At 59.5% G+C, this 17,561-nt stretch overlaps 2 protein-coding genes across 2 annotated transcripts; one reads left to right on the top strand and one right to left on the bottom strand.

The window, feature by feature from the left end:
• Positions 1 to 1,323: 1,323 nt before the first annotated feature.
• On the top strand, positions 1,324 to 3,829 carry LOC136540738 (bZIP transcription factor 29-like). The gene is made up of 4 exons (XM_066532751.1): positions 1,324 to 2,208; positions 2,364 to 2,496; positions 2,624 to 2,708; positions 3,333 to 3,829. The coding sequence occupies exons 1-4, from the start codon at positions 1,391 to 1,393 to the stop codon at positions 3,560 to 3,562; spliced, it is 1,266 nt and encodes a 421-aa protein (XP_066388848.1). The 5' UTR covers positions 1,324 to 1,390; the 3' UTR covers positions 3,563 to 3,829.
• Positions 3,830 to 14,649: 10,820 nt separating this feature from the next.
• LOC136537479 (uncharacterized) lies at positions 14,650 to 15,845 on the bottom strand. Its single transcript, XM_066529437.1, has 3 exons — positions 15,528 to 15,845; positions 15,204 to 15,353; positions 14,650 to 14,970 (listed from the first exon to the last, which is right to left on the bottom strand). The coding sequence occupies exons 1-3, from the start codon at positions 15,843 to 15,845 to the stop codon at positions 14,650 to 14,652; spliced, it is 789 nt and encodes a 262-aa protein (XP_066385534.1).
• Positions 15,846 to 17,561: the final 1,716 nt, after the last annotated feature.

Genomic DNA, 17,561 nt, shown 5'->3' with positions numbered 1-17,561 from the left:
ACCAGCGGACCTCAATCCAGCTCAGTCGAACAGACTTTGGGTGGGCAAGCGGTGAGTGGTGAGGCAGGGCAGCAGACTAGCTAGCTGAGTTGTGGCAGTGTAGGTGCAGGACCTACGAAGACTCTTTGCGGGATATTGCTTAAGTGCTAAAACGACTATCTTTTCGGGATTGAGGGAGCAGGTCCCCACAATAGTTTGTAGCTAATAGTTATAAAAAAAATAGGTTCAACTAATAATATAACTAATTGTTAACTGAATACCTAACTAACAACCGTTTCATTAGTTGAATGAAAGCAGCTAATAGGCGAAACAATGACTGAAATACCCTCCCCAACCTTATCTAGCCTTAGCTGGCACGTATCCAATGTCCCTCGTGCTAGCTACTGTGGTCTACATTGCAGAAACAGCAAGTTATCGAGAGCCATTCCTGCACCACATCGTCCCATGATTCCATGAAAAAAAACATGCGCTCGTCTCTGATGCATGCGTCCAACTGCAAAAAAAAAAAAGGCATAGGTTTTTTTCCTCTCAAATTTACTACGCCGCTTTTTTTAGGGGCAAAAACGTCTTTTTAACGGCCAGTTAACACCGTTAGCTAACGGATTTGACGGTAGTGTCAAATTAGGGATGAAAGTTGAAGTGAGTGTCAAATAGGAAACAAAAAAAATTTCAGAACAAAAAAGAAACGACTCATTTTTTCCAGTGTCAAAGGAATTCTCTCCTAACTAAACCAGGCCTAAGTTATCGAGAGCCGTTCCTGCACCACCACATCGTCCCATGATTCCATGAAGCGGCTCAGCGGCGGCGGCGGCTACAGCTGCAGCCTGAAGTAGCTAAGCTAGCCACCGTGCGGTCCAGCAGAAGGTGCTGTTTCGTAGTACACTGTACAGAGAGACTCGTACGTACTACAGAATGTTCAAACCGTCATGAATGTGCATGCACCACGTCCTGACTGAGTCCCGACAGCACTGCAACAGGACGACAGCATGCACGAGGTGGATGCACATACTACGCGCACGACGTTCTTGCGTCTTGCCCGGCTCGCTCCCAAACAGCATGCAGTGCTAGGCTGCCGAACGCCGAGTGGCGCGTAGCGAGGCCCAGGCGAGCGCACCAAGGAAGCACGAGACGAGGCGAGGCCAGGACAGGCCAAACAACCAGGCGGGGCACGCCACGCCGAGAGACGCGCGCAACGAAGAAATAGTGGAGCGGCACGGCAACGGGCAACCCCACCACCGCCTCACCGAGAGACCGCCCGCCCGTCACCAAACGGCGATTAATAAATACCCTTAAACGCGCCCGCGCGACCCAGAGACCCGGCCCCGCATTCCATTCCGTGCCACCGCCGCCGCGCTGCGTCTGCCGTTTGCGTACGTCGCCCGCCCGCAGCATGAACGGCGTCGGCGACGCTCACGCGGCCGCGATGATGCAGCAGGCGCTGGGGATGTCGCTGCCGATGGCGCAGTTCCTGCCCGAGCAGGGCAGCGCCAAGCTGACCAGGCCGCCGGGACTGCCGCCGACGCCGCCGCAGGCGTTCGCGGCCCTGCAGCGCTGGGACGTGTGCATGGAGGCCGTCGTCGACCCCGCGGCGCAGCAGCAGGGCCCGCGCAAGGCGCACCGGCGCTCCAGCAGCGACGTCCCGTTCGGGTACTTCCCGCCCGCGGCGGGCGGCGGGGGCCACGGCCACCACCAGCTGCCGCCGCTCAAGGTGGAGCCCGGCTGGGGCGGTCACCTCCACGGCGGAGGCGGCGACGACGACCTGTTCAACGCGTACCTCAACCTGGAGGGGCTGGACGGGCTCAACTCCTCCGACGACCGCCACGACGACGGGGACAGCCGCGGGAGCAGCATGAAGACCAACGGCGCCGACAGCAGCGAGAACGAGTCGGAGGAGTGCGCCGCCAACAGCCGCGCCGGGATCCGCCTCTGGACCGAGGCCGCCGCAGCCGACAGGCGGGAGGGGCTCAAGAGGACTGCCGCGGGGGAACCGGCCGCGCACCACGCCAGGAGCCTGTCCATGGACAGCCTCATCGGCAAGCTCAACTTCTCCGCCGGCGCGACGGGCGCCGCCAACGGCGTCATTCCGGGGCCCAACATGTTCAAGCTCGAGTTCGGCAGCGGCGAGTTCACCCCCGTCGAGATGAAGAAGATCATGGCCGACGAGAAGCTGGCCGAGATGGCGCTCGCCGACCCCAAGCGCGTCAAGAGGTAAAACTCCTACCACTACTCAATGCCACTCATCTTAAATCTTTGAGCTCTCGCGCGTGGCTCCGTTGTTCTTACTACTTCTTTGGATCCATCGAGCTTGTAAAATGTTTAGCTTTGGACTGATCGAGCTGTGGTTCGTTGCTTGCTATTGCTAGGGTGCTGGCCAACAGGCAGTCGGCGGCGCGGTCCAAGGAGCGGAAGATGCGATACATTGCGGAGCTGGAGCAGAAGGTTCAGATCCTGCAGACGGAGGCCACCACTCTCTCCGCCCAGCTCACGCTTCTTCAGGTACCTAGCTAGCTACTCTTCCCTATGCTGCCCTCGCTTAATCTCCAATGCACTTTGAATTGCAGCGAAATCCTTCGTGCCGATCGTTTGATCGTGTGATTCAACCAATTTTCTTTTGCCTTCACAGCGTGACTCCGCGGGGATCGCAACGCAGAACAACGAGCTCAAGTTCCGGCTGCAGGCCATGGAGCAGCAGGAGCAGCTGCGTGACGGTGCGTTTCCAAATCTCACTCACCTCACCTGCACACTTGCTTCTTCCTCGCTGTGTTCGTCAACGTCCGGCCGGTGTGCTAGGCACTAGGAGTAGCATGCTAGATCGGCTTGGATAAGTTAGCAGAAGCAACTCATTGAAGTTGACGTTGACATGCTGGCTTGTCCGGCCCAGTCCGTGTGCCCACGGCTCTGAAAGTCTGAATCGTGGGTGAGAGCTCGTGTTGGCATTTGGAGACAGCCGGGTTGGTGGTTGGCTGCTTTTCTATGCGATCCCTCGCGCAATACCGGTAGTCGTTAGCATGTACTGCTACTGGTGTCTAGGAAGATGTGCTAACCATGCATCATCTAGGAACAAGATTTGCTCGTGTTTGTTTAATCTCACGCCCTTTCTTCAGATAAAGTATGTGGTTCCTCTGCCGATGTTAGTGTCTAGCATGTAGGAGTAGGAGCATATGCACTGCACTCTAAAAAATTGCGGCAGGCTAGCGTATCACCATGTGTTTTGAGAGAACATATGTCAGCTATAGAGTTTAAGTGGTAGCAACATGGGAAATTGATGGGTTAATTCATTTTTTTATGTTTTTTTGGAGGTTAATCTCGTATTTTGTTGTCTTGTTGAACAGCATTGAATGACGCACTGACCGGCGAGGTCCAACGCCTGAAACTCGCGACTGCAGAGCTCGGGGATTCTTGCTCGTCCAACAATCTAAGCCAGCAGATCCAAATCAGCGTTCAGGAGCAGATGTTTCATCTGCATCATCAGCAGCAGCAGCAGGCGACGCCGATACCGTTCTACCAGCTGCAGCAGGCGCAGCAAAATGGCGCAGGGAAGAAGCAGGAACCGCAGGAATGATCTCAGAGCCATTATCTGTCACGGCAGCGCCTACTGCACCTGCACTGCCTGAAGCCGGCCCGTCAGCGGTACCCCTTACGGCAACAGCACAGAGGAAGAGTGAACGTGTCAAGTTTCCAAGTACTCAACCCACCGGCAAGCCGGATATATAATTGAGGAGCTCTGCTCAGAAAGACGACAACATGTATTGAACCAAAACAAACCCAACTATAATCATTCCTCTGATCTCCAACCCCGTGCTCTGCTTATTCTTCCCCAAGTCTGTCTTCCTATCTCCTTCCCCAATTCAGTTACCCTAACAAACCTGGTATCAGAGACAAGTCGATCCCCGATCGCGCGAGATCCCCTATTCCATCGACCGCCTGAACAAACGCTGCCGGTTGGTTCGAGTTTCCGGTGGTCAGTGAGCTGCTGAGTATCGGCGAACTCCTGTAATTCCAACAGCACGTTCGACGATTTGTGGCGGATTTCTCCGATCTGGCGAGTCCTCCACCACCACCTCATCCCCACTACACCCGATCCACAAGGAAGCTTGGAGCCATGAGTCCCGAAGGCCAACAGCTGATGGCGGAGCTCCAGCGCCTTTTCAAGGAGCAGACGCAGATCTTAGATCGGCGTTTCGCAGATGCCGAGCACTCGGTGGAACAACGCATCATCGAATCGGAGACCCGCCTCGACGGCCGCATCGCTGACTCGGAGGCCCTCCTCAGCAGCATCCTCACTGAGTCCGAGCGCCGCCAAGACGATCGCCTGAAGATCATCGAGAAGGTAATGGGCGGCCTGGAAGAGTGGCGCCAGGACGCTGAGGGAGTGCTTGACGATATGCGCCTGAAGGTTCTGAAGCTGAACAAGGCATGGGATCGGTCCATCGTCGAGCAATCATCTTCTGCTCCGGGCCTGATCGCGTATCCACCAGGTGTTGAGTAGACCGACAAGCGCCCATCTGCTGTCAAAATGGCTGCTCGGCCCAGCGGGCATGGCGTCGACACACCTCCACGGGAGAATGAGTTCGGAGTTGTCACCACCCTCACTCATTCCCCGGCCAATGGTACGAACTCACTCCCTCAATTCCATGGTACTCCTTATGATTTGTATACTGCGCGCAACAAACCCCCTGATCCCCATTCCTGGTCGCCTGGTCGCTTACCTAAGTTTCCATTTCCATCCTTCCATGGCGAGAAAGTTCGGCTGTGGATTTCTAATGCCGAGGATTACTTTGACATGTACCAAGTTGAGTCCCACCTCTGGCTTAAAATCGCCAAACAACAGTTCAAGGATATTGCTGCTCGGTGGATCCAATCTATAGAACCCCTCTTGAAATCACTTGATTGGCCCACTTTTTGCCGCATGCTGCATGAGCGCTTTGGCCGTGATCAACACCAAATTCTGATCCGTCGCATGTTCCATATTCACCAAGAGTCCACTGTCACCGATTATGTGGAGCGCTTCTCTGAATTGATCGATCAGCTCAAAGCCTATAACCCAAACATTGACATGCTCTACTATACAACTCGCTTTGTTGATGGTTTACGTGAAGATATTCGTTCTGTTATTGTGGTTCAGCGACCCCAAAATTTGGATATTGCGTATACCTTGGCTCTGTTGCAGGAAGACGTGGCTGATCCTTCCAAGCGCAAGGACGGTCGGTGTGATCTGGCATCTTATCCTCGACCGACATTCAGGAATGCGTACCCTCTTCCTCCTCCACCGAGAGCGGGTGATCGCAATTCCAAACCTGATGATGCTGGCTTCACTACACCAGCCAATGCCAAGACGGCCGAAGACAAGCTCCGAGCGCTACGCAACTATCGTCGAGCACGAGGCCTCTGTGATAAGTGTGCAGAGAAATGGTCGCGTGACCACAAGTGTGCGGCTACTTGTCGGGTACCGTGAGAAGGGGTACCCTAAGCAAGACCCAAAAAACGACTGCTTAGACTTCGTAGAGATCGAAACCAGCTAAACACTGCTGGCCTCGGCCGATTCTCCGACTCGCCCGAGGCCCCGGGGGCCTCGGCCGATTCTCCGACTCGCCCGAGGACCATCACCGCGGGCCTCGGCCGATTCTCCGACTCGCCCGAGGCTCCCTCACTACCGACCTCGAGCGATTCCCCGCCAAAGGCCTCGGCCGGGCCACCGACCCTCCGTCTCGCGCAAGGCGGGCTCGGCAGCACTCCGCTGCCTCTTCCTCCTCCCGTCCCTCTGACAAAACGTCGTGTCGCATCAACTCAGCCAACTGCTGCCCCTGACGACAACCGCATGCTCAGCACAGTACAGCAGAATGGCCGATGGGACAGGAGGCAGGACTGGGCAGGGGTTACCCGTCACTATACTAACCACCATGCACATGGTTGACACCCATGCCTCACTGTGCTGCCAACTCCTGCTCCGAGGACAACGCAGCATGGGGAGCCGCGCCTGGGCTACTGTGGCCTCGGAATCAGTACCCAGGACCAATAATTCCCTCCAAGGCCTCGGTAATTTGCCTCAGGGGCTCGACAGCCTGGGGACCTATGTCCACCAAAGCCCCCCGCGATGGCTTGGTCTCGGCACCTACAGAGCCACAGCCCCCTACGACGTCATCACGCGATGACCTGCACGTCCCCCGGACTGGGCAGGGGTTACCCGTCACTGTGCTAACCACCATGCACATGGTTGACACCCATGCCTCACTGTGCTGCCAACTCCTGCTTCGAGGATAACGCAGCATGGGGAGCCGCGCCTGGGCTACTGTGGCCTCGGAATCAGTACCCAGGGCCAACAACTCCCCCGAGGCCTCGGCAGTTTGCTTCACGGGCTCGGCAGCCTGAGGGTCCATGACCGCCGAGCCCCCCACGATGGCTCGGCCTCGGCATCTGCAGAGCCGCTGCCCACTACGACGTCATTACACGGTGACCAGCACGTCGCCCGCCATGTCCTGCATCAAGCTGTACTAGAGCCCCACGACGCAAGATAGTATGACCGGCGTGTCACTTCTGCACGACAAGGACGGAGCCACTCCATCGACCATACCACAACAACAGTGGCCGGCTACAGGGCTCGGACACGACACCCCATTTGCAGAAGCGCTATGTAGCAACCTATGTACGTTCTCGGTCCTCCCTTAGAGTATAAAAGGGAGGGACCGGGGCCATTTCTAGGGGACGAGAAAGACGAACACACCGATAGAACCACGCACTCCTACGCTGCTTGGGAACAACGCCTCAAGCAGCCCGCACCACCCACGCCGAGACCTGGGGCTAGTCCCCTCTCTCACCTAGCTTGTAACCCCCTACTACGAGCACTCCGGTGCAAGGAATACAAGATCGATCTCTCGGACTGGACGTAGGGCCTCGATTGCCTGAACCAGTATAAACCTTGTGTCTCTTTGCACTACCATCCGGGATTAGGGGCACGCAGCACAGATTCACTCGTTGGTTGAGGGAACCCTGGTTCCAAAGCACCGACAGTTGGCACGCCAGGTAGGGGCCGCTGCGTGTCAGCTTCGTCATCCTAGCAAGTTCTGGATGGCAGACCCCGTACGACCGTTGCGTCTCGGCACCGTAGTTTGGTTCGGGAGCCTAGAGTTCATGTCTCTAGGGCATGAGTACGACATGGTGCTCCTCACTCCTCGAGCCCCACCGTCCGACGATGACGTCACGCCCCGGCAGCCCAGGCGCAGGCGGCGCCAAGGCGGCCGCTCTCGCCACGCTCGCCAGGCGCGACGCGGACAAGGCCACCCCGAAGCTACGTGAGCCTAGGGCGGCACGCCCCTCCCCACCGATGCCCTACGACCAGCTGTTGGTACGGGGTCCCTGGCTGGGGACCTGTCTGGCCTGAGCATGGACGAAGGAAAATCGCCGGTGGCTCGCGGCGACGCCCAGTCGTCTAGCTCCGCTCCACCACTCCCTGAAGAGCCGACCCGGGCGGGGCAGAATATGGAGACGGCACCGTCCCCATACCCCTTTGGGTTGAGAAGGACCGCCGCCTCTTATGCCTACGCCTACGCTGCCACTCACGAGCACCCTTCGGAACGCCGCCAGCGCTTCACTCTCGACCTGAGCACCCGCTCCGACCCCGCGGATGAGGACGAGGCATGGCCCAGGGTGGATTTCTCCGAACTCCACAACCCTGGGGCTTTGCGCCAATTCTTGGCCGCAAGCGACTAGTGCCTCGGCTACTCCGACTCTGACGATGAAGGGACTTACGATCCATCTCGTGAGTGCTTCCACGTCGGGCTCGGGATGCCAAGGGCGGGTGAAGAGGACGAAAGGACAGGCAACCATTCCCCGCCCCGGGCAGGGGCGGGCGATGCCACACCTCCGCGTCTTGAGGCCCCGGCAGCACGGAACGAGAATCCCGTTCGTGGGGGGCATCGACGCCCAGACCTGGAGCAGCTCCGCGAGCTTCGAGACAAGGTCGAACAAGACCGACTCCTTCTGCAACAGCTTCGGAACACTTTCGAGCAGGAGCAGCAAGGGCGCGGTGAGGGCGGAGGAGCCCGAGGGAGGGCCCGCGATGTCCATCACCGCATCAACAACGACGAGGAGGGAGCGCCACCCCCAATCTTTAATCGCGCTAGCCAGAATGTCGCAGCAGCTGCGATGCTGGTCCAAGCGATGCCCGAGCCCTCCACCACCGAGGGGCAACGGGTCCGCGGAGAGCTCCGCGATCTTCTCGAGACCGCAGCGGTGCAGCAGGCCGAAAGTTCCGCCTCCCGCCGGCGCGGAGGCACCTCGGAGCAACCCACAGCGCAACCTCGCCGGGGCCAGCATGCCTCAGTCCATCCCGAGGACGCTCGCGCGCTGACGGTCAATAGGGCCCCCTCGGTGCGCGACCGACTTAGGGACCAACGCGAGGCACAGGGCGACCACGAAGTAGTTGGCAGGCGACGGCGCCACGACGACGGAGCCGCACGGGGCTACCACCCACACCGAGGCGGTCGCTACGACAGCGGTGAGGACCGCAGTCCTTCCCCTGAGCCGCCAGGACCTCGGGTCTTCAGCAGGGCTATCCGTGTTGCTCCTTTCCCCGCCCGGTTCCGACAGCCGGCCAACCTCGCGAAATACATCGGTGAGACCAACCCGGAACTCTGGCTCGCCGATTACCGCCTGGCCTGCCAGCTAGGTGGCACGGACGATGACTTGCTCATCATCCGCAATCTCCCTCTGCTCTTGTCGGACTCGGCACGAGCCTGGCTTGAGCATCTCCCTCCCTCGCAAATCCACGACTGGCGCGACTTGGTTAGGATCTTCGTCGGGAACTTCCAGGGCACATACGTGCGCCCTGGGAATTCCTGGGATCTTAAAAGCTGCCGCCAGAAGCCAGACGAGTCTCTCCGAGATTTCATCCGACGCTTCTCCAAGCAGTGCACCGAGCTACCCAGCGTCGGCGACTCGGAGATCGTCTAGGCTTTCCTCTCCGGCACCACTTATCGGGACTTGGTCCGAGAGTTAGGACGCAACATCCCACGCTCTGCTGCCGCGCTCCTCGACATCGCCACCAGCTTCGCCTCAGGGGAAGAGGCTGTCGGAGCCATCTTCCCCGACGCCGACCCCAAGGGGAAGCGGAGGGAAGAGGCCCCCGAGGCCTCAGCCCCCCACCTCCCTAAGAAAAAGAAGAAGGGTCGCCCAGGGAAGCAGGAAGTTCTCGAGGCCGTCCATGTCGCCACGACGGATCGCAGGAATCCCCGCGGCCCCCGTGGCCCCGGGCTATTTGACGACATGCTGAAAAAGCCCTGCCCTTACCATCAAGGTCCGGTGAAGCATGCCCTCGAGGAGTGCACCATGCTCCGGCGCTACTACGCCAGGCTCAGGCTCCCCGACGACGACGCCAAGCAGAAGGGCCCCAGCGGTCGGAACGAGGACAAGGACGACGGGTTCCCCGTGGTACGCAATGCTTTCATGATCTTCGGTGGACCCTCGGCATGCCTCACGGCACGCCAGCGAAAGAGGGAACGCCGGGAGGTTTTCTCGGTCAAGGTGGCCACCCCCCGGTACCTCGACTGGTCTCGGGAGGCAATCACCTTTGACCGGGATGACCACCCCGATTATGTTCCAAACCCCGGGCGGTACCCGCTTGTCGTTGACCCGATCGTCGGCAACACCCGACTTACCAAAGTGCTCATGGACGGAGGCAGCGGCCTCAACATCCTCTACGTCAACACTCTGGAGCTCCTGGAGCTCGACCAATCGCGGCTCCGAGGCGGTTCCGCGCCCTTCCATGGCATCGTGCCAGGAAAGCGCACGCGACCCCTCGGGCGCATCGACTTACCCGTCTGCTTCGGCACTCCCTCCAACTACCGCAAGGAGGTCCTCACCTTCGAGGTGGTTGAATTCAAGGGGGCTTACCACGCCATCTTGGGGCGCCCGTGCTACGCCAAGTTCATGGCGATCCCCAACTACACCTACCTCAAGCTCAAGATGCCAGGCCCCAACGGCATCATCACCGTCGAGTCAACGTACGAACATGCATACGACTGCGACGTCGAGTGCATCGAGTACGCCGAAGCCATTGTGGAGGCTGAGACCCTCATCGCCGATCTCGTCCAGCTTGGTGGCGAGGTTCCCGACGCCAAGCGGCGCGCCAGGACCTTCGAGCCCGCGGAGGCTGTCAAGCCCGTCCCCGTTGATCCCACCGTCCCCGACGGCCGAGAACTGAAGATCGGCGCCACCCTCGACAGCAAATAGGAGGTCGTGCTCGTCGACTTTCTCCGTGCGAACGTCGATATGTTCGCATGGAGTCCCTCGGACATGCCGGGCATACCCAGGGAGGTCGCCGAGCACGCCTTAGATATCCGGGCAGGCTCCAGGCCGGTAAAGCAGCGCCTGCGCCGATTTGACAAGGAGAAGCGCAGGGCCATCGGCGAAGAAGTGCAGAAGCTCGTGGCAGCCGGGTTCATCAAGGAAGTATTCCATCCAGAGTGGTTGGCTAACCCTGTGTTAGTCAGGAAGAAAAGTGGCAAGTGGAGGATGTGCGTGGACTACACTGGTCTAAATAAAGCGTGCCCGAAAGTCCCATTCCCACTACCACGAATCGACCAAATCGTCGACTCCACTGCAGGATGCGAAATCCTCTCCTTCCTTGATGCATATTCCGGTTACCACCAAATCAAGATGAAAGAGTCCGACCAGCTCGCGACTTCTTTCATCACTCCATTCGGCATGTACTGCTACATAACCATGCCGTTCGGCCTCAGAAACGCAGGGGCTACTTACCAACGATGCATGATCCAAGTCTTTGGTGAACACATCGGGCGAACCGTCGAGGCCTACGTAGATGACATCGTAGTCAAGTCCAGGAAGGCCGGGGATCTCGTCGGCGATTTGGAGATTGCCTTCACGTGTCTCAGAGAGAAGGGCATCAAGCTCAACCCCGAGAAGTGTGTCTTCGGGGTTCCCCGAGGCATGCTCTTGGGATTCATAGTCTCGGAACGAGGGATCGAGGCCAACCCGGAGAAGGTCTCGGCCGTGACCAACATGGGCCCGATCCGGGACCTCAAAGGGGTGCAGAGGGTCATGGGATGCCTTGCGGCCCTAAGCCGCTTCATCTCGCGCCTCGGCGAAAAAGGCCTGCCCCTGTACCGCCTCTTGAGAAAGTCCGAGCGCTTTTCTTGGACCACCGAGGCCGAGGAAGCCCTCGCCAGGCTCAAAGCACTACTCACCACCCCCCCCCCCATCCTAGTTCCACCCACCGAGGGCGAGCGCCTCTTACTCTACGTCACTGCGACGACCCAAGTGGTCAGCGCGGCCATAGTAGTCGAGAGGCAGGAGAAGGGACACGCTCTACCCGTCCAACGACCTGTTTACTTCATCAGCGAAGTGCTCTCTGAGACTAAGACACGTTACCCCCACATCCAGAAGCTAGTTTACACCATAGTCTTGGCTAGACGCAAGCTGCGTCACTACTTCGAATCCCACCCGGTGACTGTGGTGTCGTCTTTTCCTCTGGGAGAGATAATCCAAAACCGGGAGGCCTCGGGTAGAATAGCCAAGTGGGCTGTCGAACTCATGGGGGAAACCTTGTCTTTCGCACCTCGGAAGGCAATCAAATCACAGGTCATGTCTGACTTTGTAGCCGAATGGACCGACACACAGCTGCCACCCGTTCAGATCCAATCAGAATGCTGGACCATGTACTTCGACGGGTCTCTGATGAAAACTGGGGCCGGCGCGGGCCTGCTCCTGATCTCGCCCCTCGGAGTACACATGCGCTACATGATCCGGCTTCACTTCGCCGCCTCCAACAATGTCGCCGAATATGAGGCCCTCGTCAATGGCCTGCAAATCGCCATCGAACTTGGAGTGCGACGTCTCGACGTACGGGGTGATTCGCAGCTCGTCGTCGATCAGGTGATGAAAGAGTCAAGCTGCCATGACCCCAAAATGAAGGCGTACTGCGCGATAGTACGTCGTCTGGAGAACAAGTTCGACGGTCTCGAACTCAGCCACGTTGCACGAAAGTTCAACGAGGCCGCGGACGAACTAGCAAAGATGGCGTCGGCACGGACCCCAGTTCCCCCGAACGTCTTCGCTAGAGACCTCCACAAGCCATCCGTCGACTATGCCTCGACGGAAGAGGGCCCATCAGCCGAGCCCACCGCGGGGCCCGAGGCCCCCTCTGCCACCGAGACCTCGCCCGCCGGGCCCGAGGCCATGGCAATTGACGCAGAGCCTCCCGAGGCCGATCCAGGAACGGACTGGCGAGTCCCTTTCCTTGATCGCCTCGTTTAAGGAGAACTTCCTACTGACAGAACCGAAGCCCGGCGGCTTGCGCGACGCGCCAAGGCTTACGTCCTCTGCAATAGCGAGTTGTATAGGCGCAGCCCATCCGGTATTCTCCAACGATGCATCACCACCGAGGCTGGCCAATCCTTACTTTGGGACTTACACGCGGGAGTCTGCGGGCACCACGCGGCGCCTCGGGCGCTCGTGGGTAACGCCTTCCGCCAAGGTTTCTATTGGCCAACGGTGGTGGCAGACGCCACGAGGCTAGTACGCTCCTGCGAGGGATGCCAGTACTACGCTCGACAGACGCACCTCCCGGCCCAAGCCCTCCAAACCATCCCCATCACATGGCCATTCGCTGTGTGGGGGCTGGACATGGTTGGGCCTCTGCAGAAGGCACCCGGGGGCTATACCCATCTGCTGGTAGCTATCGACAAATTCTCCAAATGGATCGAGGCTCGTCCGATCGCTCAGATCAAATCCGAGCAAGCGGTGCTGTTTTTTACGGATATCATCCACAGGTTCGGGGTTCCTAATACCATCATCACTGACAATGGGACACAATTCACCGGTCGCAAATTCCTAACTTTCTGCGACGACCACCACATCCGGGTGGCCTGGTCAGCCGTAGGGCACCCAAGGACGAATGGCCAAGTAGAGCGTGCCAACGGCATGATCCTACAAGGCCTTAAGCCAAGAATATTCAATCGGTTGAAGAAGTTTGGCAAGAAATGGCTCGCCGAACTCCCGTTAGTCATCTGGAGCCTAAGGAATACCCCGAGCCGAGCCACGGGGTTCACACCGTTCTTCCTGGTCTATGGAGCCGAGGCCATCCTCCCCACTGACCTAGAATACGGTTCCCCGAGGCTACAGGCGTACAACGAGCAAAGCAACCGCACTGCCCGCGAAGACGCCCTCGACCAACTGGAGGAAGCCCGAGACGTCGCGCTGCTACACTCAGCCAGGTACCAGCAAGCCCTACGACGCTACCAAGCCCGGCGCGTCCAGAGACGAGACCTGAAGGTGGGCGACCTGGTGCTGAGACGGAGGCAGAGCAACAAGGGCCGTCACAAGCTGACCCCACCCTGGGAAGGGCCGTACATCATCGCTCAAGTACTGAAGCCCGAGACCTACAAGTTGGCCAACGAGAAGGGCAAAATCTTCACAAACGCTTGGAACATACAACAGCTACGTCGTTTCTACCCTTAAATTTCCAAACGTTGTTTACATTGTTTCTCGAAATACAAGCGTTCTTAGTTGTTATAATCTTTCGAGGAACCCCCCCCCCCCTTTATGACAAGTCGATTGTATAGAACCTAAGGACCGCACGATCGTCTCAAAGGCGAAAAGACTGGCCGAGCCGTGAGAACGACCCACGCCTCCGGGCTACGGCAGCTCCCTCACCACCTTTTCACCCAAAGGACAGCGTAGGCTCCGAGGAAGTTCTATGCAGAGAGCTTGTCTATCAATGGGGGCTCGACGTCACAATAGCGCTATAAGGGAGACTCGGCTCTGCCTCTGCAAAGCCGAGCCCCCCTCGGGGGCTAAAAAGGGGGAACCCCCTAAAACCCCCCCTAAGTCTCGAATACCGTTTGTTAATGGTCTTTCAAAAAATTTCTATGCCAAACTCTCTCGCACTCCGACGGGACCCTCACAAGAAACCCAAAGACCAAAAGTTTGTCTGGAGGCCAAAGGGCCGGTCAAGACGTGAGAACGGCCTACGCCTCTGGGCTACGGCAGCCCCCTCACCACCCTTCGCCGAAGGATGGCTTAGGTCCCGAGGGATTTCTTTGCGGGTTCCCAAGATCGAGACAGAGGGCACGGGCTCGAAAGTAGAACAGAAAACGATTAAAAGACACACGTACGCAAATACTTTACAGGCCTCGACGGCCACAAAGACGTCACGATATGACAACTAATCCAATCCGGTTACACGACCCCTTTTGGCCCAGATTAAAGCTCAAGGACCGGCGACCGGCGCGGGAGGGACCACCTCTTCTTCAAATAGACGGGCCAGCGCTGTGCCAGGTGCCTCGGCCGCCTCCAACAGCTTCACGACCTCCGCATCCGCCTCGTCGTCATCTTCTGGCAACACGTAGCCGTCGCTGACAGCCTCGAGGTTGATGGCGTAGTGCGAGGAGACGACGGCCAGGGCACGCTTGACACCCGTGTGCAACGCCCCCCGGAGCCTCTCGTGGACGCGGCCGCTCAATGCAATCAGGCGGCTCCCAAGGGAGCTAGCTGATTGGACCTCCTCGACATCCAGGGCCTCGCAGGCGGTACGAACAGCGCTGCACAGCGCCTCGTGCTCCTGGACCTCAACATCCAGCGCCGCTTGCGCTGCGACGGAGGCCTCAGCCGCCTGGGAAGCCTCTTTCTCCAGATCTATGTCGCAACGAAGGGGCAGGAGTCAAACGCGAACCGGAACAAATGAATGAGGAACACGGTCCAGTGGAACTTACCCTCGGCCTTGTTCTTCCAGGCTAAGACCTCGACCCGAGAGGCCTCGGCCACCTTGGTAGCCTCTGCCAGGGCAACTTTTGTCGCCTGATGCTCACTCTGCTCCGCACCCAGCTGCCCGGCCGTGGCCTTTGCAGAGGCCATTGCTTCTTGGGCCCGAGACCTGAAGGAGTCTCGCTCCTCCTCCAGTTCCTTGATCTTCGCCACCAGAGGGGCAGCCTGGCCCTTAGCCGTGACCAGCTCGGCCTGAAGGTCAGCACAACGAAGGCGGAGGTCCTCCACTTCCGCACTCCGCGCCGACAAAAGCCCCTGGGCATCGGCAAGCAGGCCCCTCTACCGCCGGAGCTGGTCCCAGACACCCCTCTCCCTCCGTAGGAACACCGATTTCCCAAGGGACCGGGTCTCGAGCTCCTAAAAAGGTAAAAAACGCACGTCAAACACTGCGAGGACAACTCGGCATGAGACACGAAAGTACTTACCCGAGTGACACCAGGCAAGTCCCCTCCCATGACAGTCATCGCTGTCTGCAATGACCGCACTGCCAGCTGGCGGTACTCCTCGAGGGTATCCCAACGCCCCCCCTCGGCGATGTCTTCAAGGGCGAACACAGGCTCCCCCTCGGGATCAGCCTGGTCCCACCAGAAAACACGCGGGAAGTTCCACCCACGGGGCTCGGGCCGTAGCGGGGCAAGGGCTGAACTCCCCTCGACAGGATCTGGGACTTGCTGCTCCGCGGCACTGGCCGCCTCGACGTCCGCCGCCTCCTTCCCTCGGGAAGAATCATCAGACGAGATTGTCTAAACCTGGGGCGGCGCCAAAGTTTGCTCCGCCTCCACCTCCATCGCCTCGGTCTCGATGGACCCAGGGGCTCTGGCCTCCGCCATCTCTACCTCAATGGCCCCGGAGTCCACCGCCCTGACCTCGGAGGTCTTGGGGGCCCCGGCCTCACTCTCAATGGCCTCGGCAGTGCTAGACGCCCCAGCCCCCGTCGCCCCAAGACCCACAACATCGTGAGGCGTGGGCTCCCCCTCCTCCACTCGCTCCACGGCCGCCTCGGCACCCTTTCCCTGGGCAGCTACCTCCTCTGAAACGGCCTCGTCCGACGCCACGCCACGCTGCATGCCAGCCTACGCCTCCGCTGCCTGATGGGCGGAGGAGCTAACGTTCACCTTGAGCGCCTTACGGGGCGCCAAGGGAGGATCTTCCACCAGATGCGTCTGGCTGGAAACAAAGACACTCCCGAGGTCAGCATGCGATCAAGGGGCAAACAAGAAGTACTACGGACTCCACCGGAGAAGACGCTTACCGCGAACGGGGATGCAGCCGCTTCGACACCGCCTGCCTCCTTTGCGACGGTGGCGGTGATGGCAGCAGCGCGGCCTCGGTGTCCACCAGTGCCAGCTGGCCTCCGTCGAACCCCGGCACCTCCTCGACCCTTCGCGGAGACAATGGGGTCGCCCCCACCATCACCCGCTCCATCTCCACCGTCGAACCCATCGGGCCGACGGCACGCTCCTCCGACACCCGCGCCTCGGGTGTGTCAGCCTCGGCCCCGGGACGGGCCGCCACTGGCCCCGGGACACCTCCTCCTCCTCCTAGGGGCGTCAGGCTCCTTGCCGGCGCCCCGGGTACCATCTCCCTGATGTCGGGGAGGTGTTCCAAACAGGCCGTCCCCACCTCGCGCCCGCCGCCGTCGCTCGAAGAATCCGACGCCAACGACGAAGGAGACGGCTCCAACGGGAGACCGTCGAGCTTCTGACGCCGGCGGCGGGCGTCCAGCTTTTCACGCGCAAGGATCTTCTTCGTGCGCTTCGCCTCCTTGGCATCTTTCTTCCTCTTCTCCTCCTCGGCACGCGCCCTGTTCGCGGACCGCCGCCGGGCGTCCTCGGGTACGGGCGGCGGAGAGCCCCGCACATCTCTTATCCCCTGAGGGAACGACGAAGTAAGACAACAGACGAAAGGGCAAAAAGCAAGAAGGCCGCGAGAGCCTCGGCAACTTCCAACTTACCAGCGAGACATACCCCCGCGACGGGCGCATCGGGAACGGCATCAAATCCTCAATCTTCGGCTTCATGTCCACCATTTCCCTCACCCGACGCAGGGTCTCTTCGTCGGTAAGGGCGAAGGCGGACATCTTGATACCGGCGATCGGATCGCTCGGCGTCATCTCGAACAGCCGTCGCCGCCGAGCCATCAGCGGCAACACCCTCCGGCGGTGAAAAGCCGCCACGACCACAGCCGCCGAAAGGCCATGGTCACGCAGCTTCCGCAAGGCCCTCAAAAGCGGTTCCAGCCTGGGCTGATCGGCCTGGATGACGCCGTACCCCCACTTCTCCGGTTGACTCTCCACGACCCGCCCGATATAAGGGGGAAGTCCTCCGCCGTCGTTGCGGAGGTAGAACCAGCCGTCATACCAACGACGGTTGGACGATGACAGCTGGTCCGGGATGTAGAGGGACTGCCGGTCTTGCCGCACGTGAAGGGTGCAGCCGTCGGCCCTCTACACCTTCCGAGCCCCCCTCGTTCCCCCCGGCTTGGTGGTGAATGTCGCTCGGAACAAGTGGAGCCATAACTCCCAGTGGGGAGCGATCCCCAAGTACCCCTCACAGACGGCGACGAAGATGGCCGCCTGCGCGATGGAGTTGGGGCTAAAATTGTGCAGCTCCACGCCATAATAGTGCGGGAGCGCCCGCATAAAATTATCCGCCGGCGACCCAAAGCCTCGCTCGTGGAAGACCACGAAGCTCACCACGTAGCCGTCGCGCGGCCTCGGCTCCGACTCGTCCCCTGGAGCAATCCACTCCGGCTCGTCGGGGTCGGTGATCGGGCGAAGAAGA

Source organism: Miscanthus floridulus, chromosome 2, assembly GCF_019320115.1.
Source record: "Miscanthus floridulus cultivar M001 chromosome 2, ASM1932011v1, whole genome shotgun sequence".
Taxonomy (NCBI): domain Eukaryota; kingdom Viridiplantae; phylum Streptophyta; class Magnoliopsida; order Poales; family Poaceae; genus Miscanthus; species Miscanthus floridulus.
This window is presented reverse-complemented; position numbering and strand designations above follow the sequence as displayed.

Coding starts and splice junctions, on each gene's coding strand:
- LOC136540738 (XM_066532751.1), top strand. CDS start 1,391: ATGAACGGCGTCGGCGACGCTCACGCGGCCGCGATGATGCAGCAGGCG. Junction 2,209..2,363: donor GACCCCAAGCGCGTCAAGAG/GTAAAACTCCTA, acceptor TGCTATTGCTAG/GGTGCTGGCCAACAGGCAGT. Junction 2,709..3,332: donor GCAGGAGCAGCTGCGTGACG/GTGCGTTTCCAA, acceptor CTTGTTGAACAG/CATTGAATGACGCACTGACC.
- LOC136537479 (XM_066529437.1), bottom strand. CDS start 15,845: ATGCAGCGTGGCGTGGCGTCGGACGAGGCCGTTTCAGAGGAGGTAGCT. Junction 15,354..15,527: donor AAACTTTGGCGCCGCCCCAG/GTTTAGACAATC, acceptor TGGTGGGACCAG/GCTGATCCCGAGGGGGAGCC. Junction 14,971..15,203: donor ACTTGCCTGGTGTCACTCGG/GTAAGTACTTTC, acceptor GCTGACCTTCAG/GCCGAGCTGGTCACGGCTAA.